General features: G+C 42.0%; 1 protein-coding gene across 4 annotated transcripts in view; it reads right to left on the reverse strand.

Annotated features, from left to right (window-relative positions):
- KDM4A (lysine demethylase 4A) overlaps positions 1–10961 on the reverse strand; it is a 40674-nt gene extending 29713 nt beyond the window's left edge. The window contains exons 1-6 of one of the 4 annotated variants that reach the window (XM_081055708.1): positions 10826–10961; positions 8238–8414; positions 7423–7598; positions 3885–3999; positions 2442–2635; positions 346–395 (exon numbers count right to left, since the gene is read on the reverse strand). In XM_081055708.1, the coding sequence (XP_080911834.1) occupies positions 346–395; positions 2442–2635; positions 3885–3999; positions 7423–7598; positions 8238–8375 (673 nt within the window). In that variant the 5' untranslated portion in view covers positions 8376–8414; positions 10826–10961. Of the gene's footprint in view, positions 1–345; positions 396–2441; positions 2636–3884; positions 4000–7422; positions 7599–8237; positions 8415–10249; positions 10367–10527; positions 10630–10825 lie in introns of those variants that run through there. The other 3 variants (XM_081055711.1, XM_081055709.1, XM_081055710.1) reach the window with 3 other exon arrangements.
- Positions 10962–19167: the final 8206 nt, after the last annotated feature.

The following is a 19167-nucleotide window of genomic DNA, read 5'->3' on the forward strand; positions in this document are numbered from 1 at the left end:
CAATTTTGACTTTAACATTTGGGTTTCTGGCAGAAGAATCAGACCCAGTATGACTGGTATACTATCACTGGTCAACTACACCCATGCTTGATAAAAATGAGGCAAAAACAGTCTGAGAAGGATTTACTAAGTCCCTTTCCAGGACAAAGTAGAGAAAGGCTCTGATTTCAGTTGCTCCGCTAAGATCACCAGTCTGGCAGCCTGGCTCACCGTCCCCCACCCCCCACCCCACAACCTGCAAGCCTGATAAAGGCCAGGTGAGAATCTGACCACAGAGAATGGACACTTCAGAGCAGCGAGCACAGCTCGTAAGAGGGTCTGACTCAGCTATGGAGGAAACAGTACCTTTGGCGAGGCGCTCCAACCGCTTTCCATGCTCAGGGGGGACAGAGTACCTGCAACCACATAGAAGTATTGGATGAACAGAGGACAGTACTGGACCTAGCGGGCTCATTCCCACTCTCAACACAGCTCCAAGTATCCGATTTTTCAATTTCCCAACTACAAAACCTAGACAGGAATCTGGAGAAATGAAATACTAGACTGTTTGGGCAGAAGAGTGGGGAGTCCACACAGAGCGTGTGCGTGAATTTCTTTACATTCATTCATTAACAAGACATGTATTGAATATTTACCAAGAGCCAGGATTTAAGGTATGCACTCAGTGTTGCTCTCCTTTATAATGTTGTTAATGAAATGAAATGAAATGAAATGAAAATGGAAGGATGGCACTGAAGTGCTCCTGGCAGAGCCTGACAGGCCTAACTGCGACAGGATAAAGGAAGAATGAAAAACAAGGTAAAAATGAATTAGATACTTAGACGCCTAGCCCCATACCTGCTGCTGAACCTATTTTCCCTTCATCTCCATAAGTTATTAATTACGTAACTGATTACCCAATAATGACTCCTCCAGCTAGTAGGTTACCTACACACCACAGAAAATGCTCTTCAAAAAGAGAAAGACCAAAAAACCATATGCTAAACTTCATATTCTGAAATTCACAGTTAAGTCTATTTTAACCTTTATAATCGACTCTAAAGACTATTCCACAACCAAAAACTTCCCATCCCAAACAAAACAGACAAGGAGCTGAGGAAAATGTCACCTAAAGGACTTAAGGATCCATTAGGCACCCTGCACAGAAGTTGGAGTTCTTACTTCAGGTGACCTAAACAGTGTATGTAATAACCAGACAACCTGCTCTTCACATGAGAACGGAAATACAATTTCAGGGAACTTTGAAGTAAACATGGTGAAGATACAAAAGCTACATTTACAGATTCTAGCACTCTAGTCATCTAAGGAAGAAAATGGGACAGGAGTTAGTGGGTAATCACAGGCTGAAAAAACTCCTCCCCCGCCCCCTAGATTAGAAACTGGAAAGTATCTGAAAGAAGGGAAACTCCTGGGAAAAGGATGTGGCTGAAGATGCTGGAAAAGGAAATGAAGATGGATAGTTTTCATGACTCCCCATAACACACCCCATGCTGTTCCCTCTTGTACACAACACCCAAACCACTATGAACTTCCTCAGTTCTCTGAAGACATCATGCTCTCTCTCAGCTTAGGATCTCTGCTTGACTTGTTCCAACCACCTAGATGCACTTCCTTCACTCTCCCCTCTCCTGAACCCTCCATCATCATCCCACCCAGTTACATCTTCCTCATTTACCAGGTCTCAGCTTAACTGTCACCTCTTCCAGGAAGCCCTCTCTAATCCCCACCTCACCCCCTTATGCACCATTCCCAAGTGAACCTACAGCACCGTTTCCCATCAGAGCTTTTCTCACACCATGTTATTGTTTTTTCACACTTTCTATCCCGTCTGTGTGAGGGTAGATACCTCATTTGTCTTATTCACTGCTGTTGAATGTAGCACCTTCACTAATCACTAAATGCTGAGACTGAGCACAGGGAGGGACTTTTTCTCCCCAACTAAAGCAAGAACATCCTGGAGAGCATATCCTGAGTAGCCTTGCGTCCTCTTGTGTTAAGCACACACTGCTGCTCACCACATAATTTTTTCATGAGGAAAAGAAAGCTTTCTATCATCTGAAGGAGTGACTCCAGTCTTGGAAATCTGTCTCTAAGAAAGGCCTCAGGCCTATACAGAAAAAGAAATTTAGAAAGCCGTGGGATAGCCTAGAGTCGCCTCTGGGGCTCTCAGTCCCTCAGACAACGTATGCTTTCCTACAATGGAGTTAATTGTATTAATTGCCCTTTCAAGCCTTACTACTCAAAAGGCGGCCTGAGCACCAGAGCTCCAACAGAATCTCATCACTTGAAAGTCTGTTTAAAATGTAAAATGCCAGTCCCATCCCAAGCCTACTGAACCAAAGTCTGAATGTGAACATGATCCAGAGGCATTTCCTAGGCACATGAAAGCTGAGAAGCCCTGCTCCTGAGGGGCCCCGATGCCAACTGCAGGCTGACTTTACCAGGACTTTGGTTCTCCAAAGTGCAGGTAATTAATGCTGTATAGGTCCATGTCTTCAGTATGCCAGGCAAAGGATGTCTTCCACATGCCAAAGTACAGGTACGGGGTATTCACACCCTCAATGGTGATCCCACTCTCCTTTTCCACCAAGTCCAGGATTGTTTTCAGCCGACCGATATTCCACTCATCAACATGCTGCAAAGGGAATGACAGTGCAGAGCAAGTTATATGGAATATAAACTGGAGGCTCTGAACCTACAAATCATAGAGTAGGTCACAGATGAGCTGTCACCTCTAACAAAGATATGGAATAATGTCAAACAGCATGGAAGTGAAGACCACTGACTCACTCACAGCCACCACTGGGACTGACGCCATTATACCTCTGAAGGGAAAATGCCATTCAGCGAACAACACTAGTATGTAAAAAGTGAATAAGGAGGTGACAGCAATCTGTTCTAAACCCTAAGAGGAAGAGTTTGAACTGAAGCTAAAGAAACTTAGGTCAAAATAGGAAAAAACTCTTAAACCATAAAAAGATACAAAACACAGGAATTAACTACACCAACTTGTGACTTTTCTAGCCCCAATTTCCACCGGGCAGGGTCTTCAGTAAAAAGTCGACAATGTCACCCAAATCCTTTACCTGAGTGGTAATGGTCAGCTAGGAGCCCACTTCCTACAGGATGTTCTGGCTGGTTATGCCTTGCTTTTGTAGCTCCCCGTCCCAGATCCTGACTGTATCTTCCTGCCGTTTGTCTCTAAGCTTCACTTATTACTACCCAAAAAACTGTGATCAACAAACTTGGAATACACTTTTTAAACTACTTCCTTCCAATAATTTACAAAAACATTGAAATTATTCTGAGTGATAATCCCTGAAAACACCCTAAAGATTTTTTACTCATCCAAAACTGGTTCCAAACATTCCTTCCTTACACTGTCTCTCAGGCTGTTCTGTATGCTTTTCAAAAAGTACGACATCCCAAGCCAGTGCAATTTGTTAAAACAACTTTTGCTATGGAATCTGGTTTCAGGGTTCTGAAAATCTAATTAAGTTTCTCTTCTTAAATATATGCCCCTTTCATCAGATTAGTCAGTGATCTTTCTACTGCAGAAAGCACACTGCCTCCCCCAAAAATTCATTTACTGAGATCCCACCCTTTTAAGAACTCATCAGCTACCACCCACAGACTATTCCAACAGCCCTTGCAAAGAATACATCATCATTCAATTCACATGTAAAGTGGGAGAAGTAAAATTCAGTCACATGCAAAAATGCCCACAATTAAGTGATCACAGCACACCAGCTGGTGGTAGATCATTCCTTTGTTCATCCACCCTGATTCAGCAAATAGCTTTTAGGGGCCTACTATGTGCTGGGCACATAAAAATGGCATGGCATTACAAAATTACAAAAATGCTGCACTCCTGTGAGTCTCACCTTTTCATAGAGAGTGCCGTTCACATCTGCACCATAGATTGGGGGATTGAATGTGAGATTTTTCCAGTATTTCCGTTCAAGCTCTTCAAATTCACTATAACGTGGGGTACAGTACCTTTCAAAAGTAAAAGAAGTGTTAACCACTTACGAGGGCTAAATTCATTAGGCATTATGAACACAAGATACATTTCCATTCCAGGAACAGCAAGACATTTCTAATGAATATAACGTAACCTTGGCTTTCAAGGTTCCAATACAAAGTTAAGTCCCTCTATATCCCCTCTGCGAGCTCTGGGCTCACGGAAGGTAGCATACATTAAGATGTAAGCCCATCCTCCTTAAGAAATATATTATCTTCAACTCTTTAAAGAGATTCTACTAAAACCACACCTTGCTAGAGTCAGGAATGGCCTGGCCACCCAGGAAGAAACCAGGCTTACACACTTATGACTCAAGAACCACAGATCACTATACAGCCACGGGTTTGAACTGTGCAGGTCCACTTATGCATGAATTTTTTAATACTGTAAATGTATTTTATCTTCATTATGGTTTTCTTAGTAATTTCTTAGAAATTATTTTATTGTAAGAATACAGAACATAGTATGTATAACATACAAAATATGTGTTAATCGACTGTTTATGTTATCAGTAAGGCTTCCAGTCAACAACAGGCTATTAGTAGTTAGTTAAATTTGGGGGGAGTCAAAAGTCATACGCACATTTTCAACTTTATGAGGTGAGAGGGATCAGCGCCCCCTACTCCTGCATTGTTCAAGGGTCAACTGTATACCCACAGACAACCAAAACCCACCAGCCCATGAAGAGCTAAGCCCTGACCAAGTATTCACTTCCCTGCACTCGTGTAAAGGAAGTGGCTCCAAGAAGGCTCATTAGTATTGTCACTGCTACATTCCCAATACCCAATTGCAGTGGCTAACATTCAACAAATAATTCTGCCCCAAAACAAAATATTTTAATAAAAATATAAAAACAGATTTTTGCATACCAAATGTTCTATTTAGGGAAAATACATATGTACATGTATACCACATTTTGCCATGCACAATGTGCTCCCGTGTGTAATGCGCACCCATGTTTCTGGACCACACACACTATCAGGGTTAAAAATAGTTCGTTTTAATTTTTTAATTCAAATTTTTATTTGTTTATATTTAGGTACTTGTTTTTTGTACTATAAAGGAGTTTTAGCATTTATGTATTTATTTACTTATTGTTACACTTTTAACTCATAATCATAAATAAAAGAATTAAAAACATTTATACAGATACGGAATTAGTACTACCCATGTACAATGCGCATCCTTATTTTTCCCTCACAAATTTGGGCAAAAAAGTGTGCATTATAAACAGCAAAATATGGTGTGTGTGTGTGTGTGTGTGTGCAAAAAGCCATAAAAAATATCTATACTCTTTAGCTTAATAACCACACACTGATAATTTACTCCAAAAAAAAAATCTTTTAAAAAACTAAAAACCTCTCATGCATGAGATCTCTGACTCTCTCATGTATGCTGCGTTCCCATATATATGTATGTGTTAAATTTGGTTACTTTCTGTTGCTAATCTGTCTTATGTCTATTTGATTATTGGACGAGCCAAAAGGGTAGAGAAAAGTTTCTTCCTCCCCCCACCACACACACCCTGCCCAACAACAAAAAAAAGTTTTTTAAATTAAAACCACTTAAAAATCATTAACAGCAATGTTGAAAGAGTAATGTATAAACCTAATAGGTATTTGAAAATGCACACGATAACTAAAACAGCAAAAAAAATACCATGAATGGATAAAGTGCGGAAGCAAAGACCAAAGTGAATTGTGTAGGGATAATGGGATGAGTAAAAAACCAATCTTCCTTTAAATACTGCCTTGCATTTTAATGTCAATGTAATGAATAATAAAGTTTAGCATTCTAAAGTTCCTTTTGAAACATAAATAACTCTTCTACCTCCAACTGATCTGCTTTATAAATTTAGATTTTTACCTACTGGGTTTTCTTAAGCTGACGGACCATGCAGATAGCAATCAAAGATAAGAATTTGTTGTATTTCAGATGAAAGGAAAAGACATAGAACTGGTTAGTTTAAAAAGAAAAGAGGTGCTGTGAAAGAAGAAAAGGCCTCCCCTAGGTTCACAAGACAGGCCTGGCACAGGAGGCTAAGGCCTCTGGTGGAGACCCGTGTGAAATACAGGGCAGGTGTGCTTGGCCCCATGCACAGCTAGAAATCACACAAAGGATGACACAGTCTCTCAGATGCAGAGCATATCACACTTAACATGCTATTACATAAATTCTCTCATTAGATAGCAGGTTGGCCAGCAATATAGATGTTGTAAGAGTTAAGCTGTCAATAAAACTGGAAGACCATATTTAGAACTGTGATAAGCCAAAGGAAAACGCAGAAGTAGAAAGAGAGAGATCTGATGTGATAAGGTGCATAAAGTCATGCTCCAAAAGTGTGAAAACTGGCAATCTACAGATCTCGCCCTGGGCTCTCACACAGCGAAGGCACATGTCTGAATGACTGAAATCAAGACGTGTGTAGATCAAAAAGGCCCAGGAAAAAAAGGCAAGGAAAAGGGAAGAATCCCTTGTGGAAACTCAAAAATAAGGAAGAGTACGGGAAGGGAGAAAATCCCAAGGAAGAGTATTAAGAAGGAGCACTGAGAGCTGATGAATGAAAGACAAAATTCACTCACTATACACCTGAAGACAAATGAGAGCTAAATGTTAAAAAAAAAAAAAAAAAAAAAAAAAAAAAAAAAAAAAACAGCAGAGAAAACAACAACTGAAAACAGCAGGCCTACACAAAGAAAGACATTTCTAACAGAGACCAGAATGGACAGATGATGAACAATAGAGTGAGAGAAAACAGCAATCAGCTTGGTAGTTTCTTCACATTGTGATAATATCAAAATGGAACAGAGATAGCAGCTTGATGGGTAGTGAACATTTTGAGCATGATTAAACACAGAAGGACCCAGAAGGAAGAGATGAAACTACTAACGCCACTTTTGGATAAGCAGGTGGTATCCATACATCTGACAAACGCTCCTTTTGAACCAACTCCAACTTTCTCCTTTGCAAATCTGCAACTTACCAGAGTCAGAAAATGATTCTGCAACTATATGGTGATGGAAGGAGAACTGACTCTGGGTGGTGAACACACAATGGGATTTATAGATGATGTAATACAGAATTGTACACCTGAAATCTGTGTAACTTTACTAACAATTGTCACCCCAATAAACTTTAATTTAAAAAAGAAAGAAAATGATTCTGCTTCTGATGGCAAAACAACGGAATTACTTTATGTAAGAATATGGACAAGTTTACACTGTGACACAGAACTGAGAAGAGGAAATGTTTCCATAAAAAGGTCAGAGACAGAAGTCAGAGCTCAGGAAAATGGTCTTCAGTAAGACGGTAGCAACCTTGAAGACACCTACTATGAAGATGAGATGTTAGGTACTAGATACTATGACAGGTAAAGGAAGAAACGTGTTTTCACTCACTTATCACTATTGGCTATCTTGCGGAACTCTCGAACAGTCATGGCTTTCTTCTGTATGTTGTACTGAGTAAAGAGGCCAGACTGCCCAGTCACCAGCTGCTGGATGGGGGCAGGAATCACCAAATCATCAATGTCATCATAGGATGCTCGAGGTCTCCACTCCTTTGGAGGAACAACCTGTGGTGAATACAAGAAACAAAGAGACAGATCAGAAACCTGGCAAGCTAGTCAGCGTCCAGGAAGTGTGTAGGCGGCTATGCAACCTAACAGTTTTACTAGAAAGTTACTTTGATTTAACCATGCTCAACCAAACACAGCAAGTCACTGTCATGCTAACCCTGATTTAATTGTGCTACCAACTAGCTGCCTAATTGCCATGCCCTAAGGTAAGTAATACTTATTCTCAACCTCAGTATCATATCTGGGAACCGAGAGGAGGTTGAAGAGTTGATTCTCTCTAAATCTAACAGAAAGTCCACATGGGAAGACAAATTACTATCAGAGTCCTCGCTGAGAGTGAAATAAGAACAAGAGAAGGTGAATGGCACAAGCACTCAATGACAGATAAAAAAATACTCAAGCAATATCTCCACAGCAGCTGGCCCTGAGACACTGGCTCTTTCCTTCCCTTTTAAAGATTCCAAGCTCTCCTCTTACCGAGAAAGAGATGCTTCTGATGTTAATGAAAGGAATTAACTTGCAAATAGGACAGCAGACACTCAATTCAATCACCCTGCCTGGCTTGCAGTAACTCAGTTCTTCCACCTTTGCGTAGGAAGTCTTACAATAGCCATGCAGAACAAGCCCACCCCTTACCTTGGCCAGCCCAGCCCGATGAGCTCCTTGGGATTCAATGTAGGCAATGTATCGACTGAAGTTCCGGAACTCCTCCATAGTTGGATAAAAAGTCATTATCCGAGCACTGGGATTCAGGATTTCAGATTCAGAAGCCATTTTCCCTCCTTTCTGAAGTCACTTTGGTCAAACAGGAATCTGAAGAAATACAAGAGCACAAAATTATATAAAATGTAATTAAAGTTAAATGCTGGGAATATCAGTGCTGAAAACAGTAAAAGATGGGGTGGCCGGTTAGCTCAGTTGGTTAGAGAGCAGAGCTCTTAACAAGGTTTCCGGTTCAATCCACACATGGGCCACTGTGAGTTGCGCCCTCCACAATTAGACTGAAACAACTACTTGACTTGGAGCTGATGGGTCCTGGAAAAGCATACTAAATAAAAGTTAAAAAAAAAAAATGATGTAGGAATTCTCAAGAAGCATTAAGACCTCAAACATGGAATCTGCCTCTAGATAAAATTATTTAAATGAGCTGGAAATACTGAGAGAAAAGGCTCCTTAAAAGAACCTGATGTATCAAAATTACACGTATGTAAATCTCATTTAAATGGAGATACTGTTTCAAGCTAAAAAAAAGGTAAACTAATTATTTGGTTGTTGGTCCTTATCTAACAATACAGCTGCTCTGCCCATATTTTACCCTTATCTTTTCAAGCTGCTCCCTTATTCACACCTTGCTAACTGCTTCTAAGAGTATTAAACATAATATACTACAACCAGATTTTAAAAGCAACCTCCAGGCTCCCTTCTCCAGCAGCTTTAAAACGGGATTCTAGATTCCTAAGCAAATTTATTTAGATTACAAAATTTAAGGGTTAATAAGTACTCTGATATTAGTAGCATGAGCTATGATTTTTTAAAACCCTAAAGTGAAACTGTTTTCACATCTAAACCAAAATGCAGTTTCAGCAGTACTTAATAAAGTCAAGCTAGAGACTAGTTCAATTGCACTACACTCAGAACTCAAAGGACAAAATTTAAGCAATACAGGGCAAACTTCACAACTGACTGGAGAAGGGGAAATACTTTGTTTTTAGATGAGGCCTCCAGCTAAGTGGGTACATTCCCATTACCAAGCACCACAATAGACTATTTTAAATGATTAAGAACCAATCATACTGACTAAAAGGAGTCAGTTTAGAAGCAATAATGTCTCTTCCTCTAGGAAACTCTAGAACTCCCCCAATCTGGGTCCCAAAGCCGTAGTTCAGCTCCAAGAGTACCCTTGAAAGCTGGAGAGTTCAGAAGGGAGGAAGCAGCCTCCACCCTACCAGCTATCCAGTGACAGATTGGGAAGATAGCAAGGAGCAGACCTAAGGTAAGAGAGAAGAACAGAACCCCACCACCACCCGCATCTCACAGGCTTCCATTCACCAAAAATGTGTTCCTGCCCAAGCACTTTTCATGCACCTTGCCAAACCTTTGCATAGCAGGTATATTGTTATCCCTGTTTTACATATCAGAACATTTGCCCACAGTCCTGTAAAGCACCCCTGGTGCTCCTTCCATTACTCTATGTGGCCTACATCATAACCGCCCCTTAGACTAAGCCCTTCGCAAGGGCAGATTCAAGTGTGGAGGAACCTTAAGTTTATTCAATTTTGAAGACGCTCTTTTTAAAAAAGAATGCAAAATATCTTACTTTTGCAAATTTTACCGAAAGATTCAATCATGTGCAAACAGTGTTAGTGCCGGTGCCCGGTATGAGGGCCCATCGCCTCTGGCCTTACCGCATCCTTGGATGCATAGAACAATGCAAGGCACAACGCAGACACTCATTAACTGTTGAATTACTGATTCCCTCCCCCTCACCTCAGTTGCTCATTCCCTTTCTTCAACTCTAGAATTCCCTTCCCCAATCTGTTCTCTGGGGAAAGCTCCTGTTCCCTGCCACCTTCCTTCTCCCATCCAGCAACAAAGCCTAGTGGTTTAAGAGCACCGGCTCCGGAGTCAAAACAACTCTGAATACAGACCTGACATTTATTAGCCGTGTGACCTTGGCTGTATGAGTTGCCAGAGCCTCAGTTTCTCCACCTGTAAGATGGGGATCCCAATCTCCTTGCCGGCAGGATTGCTATGATTAACTCAGATGATGCAAGCGAAACGCTAAGCACTAGGCCCGGTACTTCACCACTCAATAAAGGTAGCTATTGTTAACCACTTCAAACTCTCTTCCCCTCCCCTCGCAAGCCGCTCCCGCGGTATCGCTCCCAAGGTAGCTCCCCCAGCTCCCAAAGTCCCCGAACCTCACCGCACAGAAGTACGACCCCTCCCGGCCCCGCCGCCGAGGCTAGTGGGGCCCCGCCGCAGGAAGAAAATAAGGCCCAGTAGACCTGCCCCGCTTCCCGACGTCCATTGGCCATAAGTAATTGGAAAGGACCAATCTCAGGACCCATTTTAGAAGCTCCTGGTTCCATTGGCTGAGAGCCGTGCCCATCACTCACTGGTGGCACCCCCCCCCAACACACACACCCCTCCCCCACCGGAGCTCCCCGACGAGGCCACAGCAACAACAAACTTAAAGGATTCCAAAACCCTATGGTTCTCACCTAAAGCCCACCGTCCTGGCAGGGCTGAGCCCAGCTTCTGCTGTTGCCACTAGCCGATCTCACTGCTTTTCCATCTGGCGAAGAACGAAGCTCCACCTCCTCTAAAGTCGGCCTCTGCGCAGCCGCACAGTGCCCCACAGAGTCAACCAATCCGAGGGCCGCTATAAACCTTTAAACAACCAATGAGCACGCGCTGCAGCCGCCCACTGTCTGGGCATATAAGTAGGCTCAGCCTATGAGCGCCGGCTCGGGCTGTTGCCAGGAGGAAATGCTGTACCACTGGGGACCGCGGCCACTGAGCATCTCGGCTGCATCGCGGAACTGGCCAATCATAGGCGGGCTTCTGGCCGCCCATAGCTAATCAGGATAAAAAGAGGCGAGTGCCTAGAAATGAGATGGTCCGGAAGGGTAAGGCCGATGAGGTTATTATTGTAGGATGATTCTAATGAAAGGGTGGGCAGAACCTTTTGGGGGTGAGTGGGACATTTGCCTAAGATAGAAGTGCGCTGGGGACGCTTAGGGGCAGCTTCCGAGGTCACGGAGTTCCTAATAAGGTGACCAACTTGTCTCGGTTTACCTGGGACTGTCTCGGTTTTTAAAACTGAAAGTCCCGTGTCCTGGGAACACCCTTACTCGCCGGCAAACCGGACATTCCTTGAAGGGGGCAGTTCTTGAATGGGAAGGAGCTCTGCGGGTCATTAGGACAGGTCCTAAGGGGAGATGTCCTTAGAGCCATTAAAAAGCTGTTCCTCAGTGAGCGAGGATTTGGGGGTCATTAGGAGCAGCTCTTGGGGAGGAGATCCTGGGAGTCATTAGACGCACTTCGGGGGCTGGGGGAGGGGGGACTCCTAGAAGTCATTAGCGGGTCATTAGTGAGTCGCCATAATTAAGAAGCTCCCAGGTTGTCAAGGGTGATGGGAAAAGAGAAGTACAGGACACTCTGATAGGCCAAATAGAAAAACAGGATAATCACAAGCAGAGCATAAAAAATGTACAAAATTAAAAAAAAAAAAAACATAAAAAATGTACAAAATTACCCATAGGTGAGTAATGCTGTAGTGCACTGGAAAGAAATGTGGAGTCAGATTTGTGTTCCAAACCAGTGCTCCTCTGAACCTGGATTTCCCATCAGTAAAATGGAAAAGACAATAGTAGCCTTGCAAATTGTTATATAGATGAGAGTTAATATATGTTGGAAAAATGGATGGTATTACACACAATGGTATTGCCATGGACCAATCACCATATGTCTCCTGGGGCTGGGCACATGCTTCCTCCTCCTCCCCCCAAAAAAGCAGAGTTCTGTTTCAAAAAAAAAAAAAAAAAAAGACATGGGAATGACCCTTGGTTAGGCAACCAATAGTCTTTCACAATTATAAAGTTTTTCTCCTTGACCACGTAATAGATTATGTTTGGTAGCTCACAAAATTGTTGAGTCTGAAGAATCCAACTTGGAGGATACATAATGAGGAAAGTCACCCCAAATCATGCCACAGAATTCATCCACCACTGTCCTTGCTGCGGGGACCAAGCACAAGATATTGCAGCTCCCCTCACCAATTCCACTGTCCTGGGTATGGATACAGTTAGTACCGCTGTCACTACCAACTACTCCCTGAATTTGATCTTGTTACATCTTATATTGTAACAATTATAAGTTATATTATATTATATTATATATATATATTATATTATAATTATAATTATAAGTTATATTGGTTAGTACCAATTCCACTGTCCTGGGTATGTCCTGGGTATGGACATATATATTATATTATAATTATAATTATATTATAAGTTATATTGGTTAGTACCAATTCCACTGTCCTGGGTATGGACATTATGGGTATGGGTTAGTACCGCCGTCACTACCAACTACTCCCTGAATTTGATCTTGTTACATCTCCTAGTGCTGCCAAAGAGGATTTCCCAAGACTGCTGCTACTTTGTATTACTGGCTCTCAATTGGTGTGTGCACATGATAGGTGGAACCTCTCTCTGACCAGTTTCTCAGTCACCTTTTTAAACTCATCTTTTCTTTCCCACTCCTTAAATGTTGGTATTCAAAGCAAAACTAATCTCTGGTGAAAAGTCAAAGTTGTAGTTACCTTTGGGTGGGGCATAGGGAAGGATGGGGGGCCACGGTGGCATCAATTATTCTTCTGGGGTGTTGGTAATGTCCTATGTCTTAATCTGGGTGGTGGTTATTACACTGGTGTGTTCACATTATAAAAATTATTTGAGCATATAAGTTGTGTATAACATTTGATGTGTTTAATACTTTAATTTTTAAAATTAAATTACAAAATTAATATTTTTAATTTTAATTTTTTTTAAAGAAATTCATGCTAATGTCCTCATTACTGTGTGTTCTTTGTCCTCTTCTCTCATTCTACAAACTCGCCTTAAGTATTTCTGGTTTCACAACTCACTAGCAGTATGACCTAGGGCAAGTTACTTAATTTCTCCAATCATCAGTTATCTAATAACTAAAGCGGGACTAGTACTTGCCTTTCTGCTTGTGAGAATTGAATGAGATGATGCATGTAAAGCACTCTGAAGTTGAATTGGCGTGTAGTAGGTGCTTAGTAAATGCCAGATGCACAGACAGACGATGATAATGATGGTAATGATACAAAGCACTTAGCATAAACCCTGAAACAAGAGTTCAGTACACTTTCACTCTGAGGCTTCCCTCATAGGTGCACACTGATGACACCCATTATATACTCCAGCACAATCTCCTCCCCCGAGTTCAGATCCATATATCCTCCTAAGTCTGGATCCCTCCCCTTTGGGTGTCCTACAAGTCCTAAAACCCACATGCCCAATAAAGAACTAATCTCTGCCCCACAAATGAACTCCACCTCCTAGGTTTCCTATCTCAGTGGAGCAGCCATCCATCCAACCGCCTAAGACAGAAACCAGTATGCAACCAGGGACTCCCTCATAGATCCATTACCTCACCCTGTACAAAGTTCCACAAAGACAGTGTCTTACAAGTGCATGTTTGTTTACATGTCCATCTTCCTCCACTAGACAAAAATCTCTCAAGAGTATCATATCAGTCTTACTGGTAGTCTCATTTATAATAGAAAGGTGTTCCATTACCAGAAATAGGACCCTAGCAATAGTGGCTTAAACAAACATAAAATTATTTTTCTCATATAATAACTCTGAAGGGAAGCCTTTATGGACATTGGCTCAGTGTTCAACAAAGGCACCAAAGACGGGCTCCTTCCGTCTTTCTCCATCATACTTCACAACCTGGGTTTGGCCCTCACATGTACACCTCATGGTTGTAGGGTGATTGCTGCAGCTCGAGACATCCTGTCCACATTCATGGAGATGAGGAAAAAAGGGACCGTGTCAGCAGCACCTGTTCCTCCTACCAGACCCAGCAAGAAGTCTCCCAGAACCTGTCACCTGTCAGTAGTGAATGGAACAGTCCTTTCCCTGCCCTCATGGTGTTTACCATCTAGTGAGAGAGATAGACATGAAACAAATGCTCGAGCAAATAAATAAAATCACAAAAGTTGTGCTTGCTATGAAGGACAGAAAACAGGAGAGAAGAACTTTTAGAGTGACTCACTAGCAATAGTAGTAGGAGTTGGAGGTAAAAGGTTGTCATCGCATAAAGTGCATGCCACGCCCCTAGCTCAAGGATTCTTTCCTGGCGCTTCACTTTATTCAGCACCCAGCACAATGCCTAGCACATAGTAAGCACTACATCAGTAATAAGAGTGGCAATATTGTTAGCTTTAAAAGTTAACTACATTGACTGAGCTCTTATTATGTTCCAAACACTATGCTGAATGCTTTATATACACAAAAGTTGTTTGCGTTGTCATTAACATTTTTCTTTCTATAAAAACAATTTTATTGAGGCATAATTTACATACCATAAAATCTGCCCATCTGAAGGGTAGAATGTAATGATTTGTAATAAGTTTACAAAGTTGTGCAACCATCACCCAATCCAGTTTTAGAACATTTCCATCACCTCAATAAAATCTGCCATGATCTCAATAAGATCCCTCGTACCCAGTTACAATCACTCTCCGTTCTCATTCCCAGCCCCTGGCAACCATTCATCTAAAATACTTTAAAGATATGCCTTTTCTGGACATTTCATATAAATAGAGCTATACAGTAAGTACTCTTGGGAGGCCAGTTTGCCCAGTGGTTAGAGTGCAGTGCTTATAACACCAAGGTCGCCGATTCGATTCCCACATGGAATCGTGAGCTGCACCCTCCACAACTAGATTGAAAACAACGACTTGATCCTTTTGTAGTTCATAAGTGTGATGGTGGGGTGTTCACGCTTTTGTGTGAGATGTGCCTCCCATAAACCTTGTTAGACATCGGCACATTACCTAACGTAAAAAAAAAAAAAAAGAAAAAGAAAACGACTTGACATGGAGCTGATGGGTCCTGGAAAAATACACTGTTTCCCAATATTCCCCAATAAAAAATTTTTTTTTAAAAGTACTCTTTCGTGCTTTTTTCACTTAGCATAATTTTTTTCAGATTCATCCATGTTGTAGCATACATTGGTATTTCATTTCTTTTTAATGTTGGATAGTATCCCATTGTAGTAATTGATTGACATTAGGGTTGTTTCCACTTCTCGCCTGTTATGAATGGGGCTTCTATCAACATTTATGTGCAAGTCTTTGTGTTAACATGTTTTCATTTCTCTTGGGTAGATAATTAAAAGTGGAATTTGTATTGTATAGTAATTTATGTTTATCTTTTTAAGAAACTGCCAAACTGGTTTTCAAAGTGGCTGTACCATTTTACTTCCCACCAGCAATGTATTCAAGTTCCCTTTTCTCCATATCTTTGCCAACATTTGTTATTGTCTGTCTTTCTGATTATAGCCATTCTAGTAGGTGTGAAGTATCTCACTGGGGTTTTAATTTGCATTTTCCCTAATGATTAGTGATGTCAAACATCTTTTTATATGCTTATTGGCCATTCATATATCTTCTTTGGTGAAATATCTATTCAAATCTTTTGTGAACTTTTTAATTTGGTTGTTTGTCTTAATATTGAATTGTAAGAGTCCTTTATATATTCTGGATACAAGTCCTTTATCAGATGCAGGCTTTGTAAATATTTTCTTTCATTCTGTGGCTTGTCTTTTCATTTTAATAGTATCTTTTGAAGTGCAAGAGTTTTTAATTTTGTTGAAGTCCAACTTATCAGTTTCTCTCTTTTATGAATTGTGTCTTGGGTGCATTGGTGTTAACATTTCCATAGTTCTGCTGTGCCTCCAACATATATCCAGAATCCAGCAATTCTCTCCACCTCCACCCACACCACCCTGGTCCAAGCCTGGATAATTTCTTTGGTATCTTTTTCATCTGTAGCCTGATCAGGGTAATTCTCCCTGCTTTTGCCCTTGGCCCCTGCAATCTCCTCAACACAGCAGAGTGATTCTTTAATACCAGAAGCCAGATCATGTTACTCCTCTTAAAACCATCAAATGACTTCCATCTCATTCTGGATAGAAGCCGAGTCCTTATAATGGCCTATTATCTTCCCCCACCCCCATCCCCATAGAACCGCCCTCCCCTAGCCCTCCAGTTCCCTATTCCCCCATGTCTGAATGGCTTGCTCCCCCACCTCCTTCAGGGCCTTGCTGACATGTCACCTCCTCAGTGAAGCCTCCCCTGATCACCACTAGATACCTTATTTCTCTATTGTTTAACTCTCCCCATTAGAATGCCTTCACCATGAAGCCAGGGCGCTGTGTTTTGTTCACTACTATCCTCATCACTTAGCAACCCTAGCTCTTTGTATGAGCTCATTAAATATTTGTTGCGTGAACGAATGATATTCCTTAACTTCATCCTCACAATAAAGTTTTGAAGAAGGCATCGTTACTGTCTCTATTTTATAGCTGAGAAAACTGGGATGTAAGGAGGTTAAGTAAGTTGAAATGAACACTGAACCTGAGGATATTTGTTGAATAAATTAATGATGAGCTGAATGAGTAAAGGAACAGGAAGGATTGTGTTTGTACAATAATGATGCCTTTGGCCTTCACCTCTGGGTCACACTCCAACCCTTGCCTGGGGGCACGAGCTGCAGACACAGTTTTTTCTCTGGAGCTTTGGGAGGCTCTGGACCAAGGTCCTGACACGAGCTGCCCAGAAAAGAACCCCCGATCTCTCAGCACCAGGAACATATTGACAGCCTGACCTGCTCAGCCTGGTTCCCTGGGGAGGCTTCTGCAGCCAGGTCAGTCCATGTAAATAGAAAGAGAAGGCAGCCTTAATTCAGTCTTGCAGACAAGGTCAGCTGGAAAGACCAGGGCCTTCTAGCCTACGAAATACAAAAATACAATTATAAAAATGCTTAGAGGCAGACACACACGTACCCACAAATGCACCTTAGATTCCTCTGTTTAACACAAACATTGTGTTTCTTTCTAGCTCTGATTTCTTCTCCCACTCTGGGGAGGATGGTTCAGTGTAACAAAGGCACAAAAAGCCTTGGTCAGCAGCGACCGGTGCTCCATGGGCCACTTTTACATTATATTCAGTCCTTTCTCCTTAGCTTCCTATTGGGTTTGTTGTTTTGTTGGGTTTTTGTTTTGCTTTGATCTCAGCCACCAAAATATCTTCATCTCAAGGTGAAATCCCATCCATTCTTCCAGACTTGACTCAAGCTCTGCATTCTTTTAAGGATTTTAAAATTAGCACCTATTTTGTGCCTACTCTGGGCCTACACAGATGAAGACAACTCTGTCTCTCCATTTGGACAATTACACGCACCTCAAACTCAACAAAAGCAAACTCTTGGTTCTCCCCTAGGTCAGCTCCTCCCTCAGTGTTCCCCATCTCAGTAAACACACCAGTATTCATGCAGGAGGCCAATCATTCTTGATTCTTCTCTCTTGCAGCCCACCTCCAAGCCTATTGGTCTTTCAAAACTATGTCCTGAATTATATTCTTCTTATTCCCCAGGCACGACCAGCCCCCTCCAAGCCACAGCACCTTTTCCCTAGACTGCTGTAACCATTGTGCCTCCAATCTGGTCTCCAAACAGCAGCCAGAATGAGCTTTCTGAAAAGCAAATCAGAATTCACTGCTCTGTTGAAAACACTTCAAAAGCTTCCTGTGCCCTCACTGTGTGTCCTAAGTCCTTGAGCTGGCCTACCAGGCCCCTGCCCACTCCCCACCCCATCCTGCCCTTCTTCCTTTGCTCTCTGGGCTCCAGCCATGCTGGCCTTCATTCTGTTTTTCTAAAAAGAGCTATGTTCTCTCCGGCCTCTGAGGGTTTACTCAAGACCACCTCCTTGCAGAAGCCTAACTTCCAAGCTAGTGAAGGTCGTGCTGTCTTATGCTTCCCTCACTGCATTAGGCACTTTTCCTGCAGAGCATTTGAGTTTCCGATCACATATATATGTGTAGGATTTCTGTGACTAATGTGTTTCCCACAGACTAAGCCTGTAAGGGAAGGGACTTTGGTTTTCCACTACTGAATCCCATTGCCCTGTACAATGTCTGGTTCATAGCAAGTACTCAATAAACATTCCTGGAATATTGTTTGTGGAAAGAATGGATAAATTAAGCCATATGGATTGCAGTTTGTATAGTAGTTAAGCATTCAGACTCGAGTCATATAGATCCAGGTTGAAATCTAGGTTCTGCTCCTTTACTAGCTGTGTGACTTCAGGTGAGTTGTTTGACCTCTCTGAATCTTAGTCTTCAGCTACAAATGCAAGGTACTATTCAGGACTGTTGGGGGAATTAAATTTTAACAATGCAAGAATGAATGTCACATTTAAGTGCTTAGTAATGCTAGCAGGTATTATTATAGCATATAATAGGCGTATAACATGTTTATTGGATTTAAATTTATAGGAACTCAGATGGGAGTAACTGCAGAGAATGCCCTGAAAATGTGCCAGAGAGGAGGCTGGAAAGGGTCATCCCTGGAAAGCAATCTGAGACACAAGGTTTTTTTTTTTGTTGTTGTTGTTTTTTTTGGGGGGGGAGATTGAGGAGCACCTGTTTTGGGTTGAAAACCTGCCCCCTCACCCCCCCAGTTCAAAGTCCAGTCTAGGTCCTGGGTGACCCTTATTTTAAAAATATTGTTGCTTGGTAAGTCTCCATTTGAACCATTCCTACCACTGGTGTGGGGAACGGGGAGGAAAAGCAGCTTATGAGGAAGACAGTGGTTTGGTGTGGTGGACACAGGTCCCTTTTTAGTTGAGGTGGTTGGAGGACAGGAAGTCCCTCTGAGCTGAGGGGTGTGTGCTCAGGTTGGAAGCAAAAGGCGGGGCCTCCTTAGAGGAGATGGGAGTAGGGTATCTGAGGACTGAGTGT

This window comes from Rhinolophus hipposideros (genome assembly GCF_964194185.1).
Source record: "Rhinolophus hipposideros genome assembly, chromosome: 8".
Taxonomy (NCBI): Eukaryota; Metazoa; Chordata; class Mammalia; order Chiroptera; family Rhinolophidae; genus Rhinolophus; species Rhinolophus hipposideros.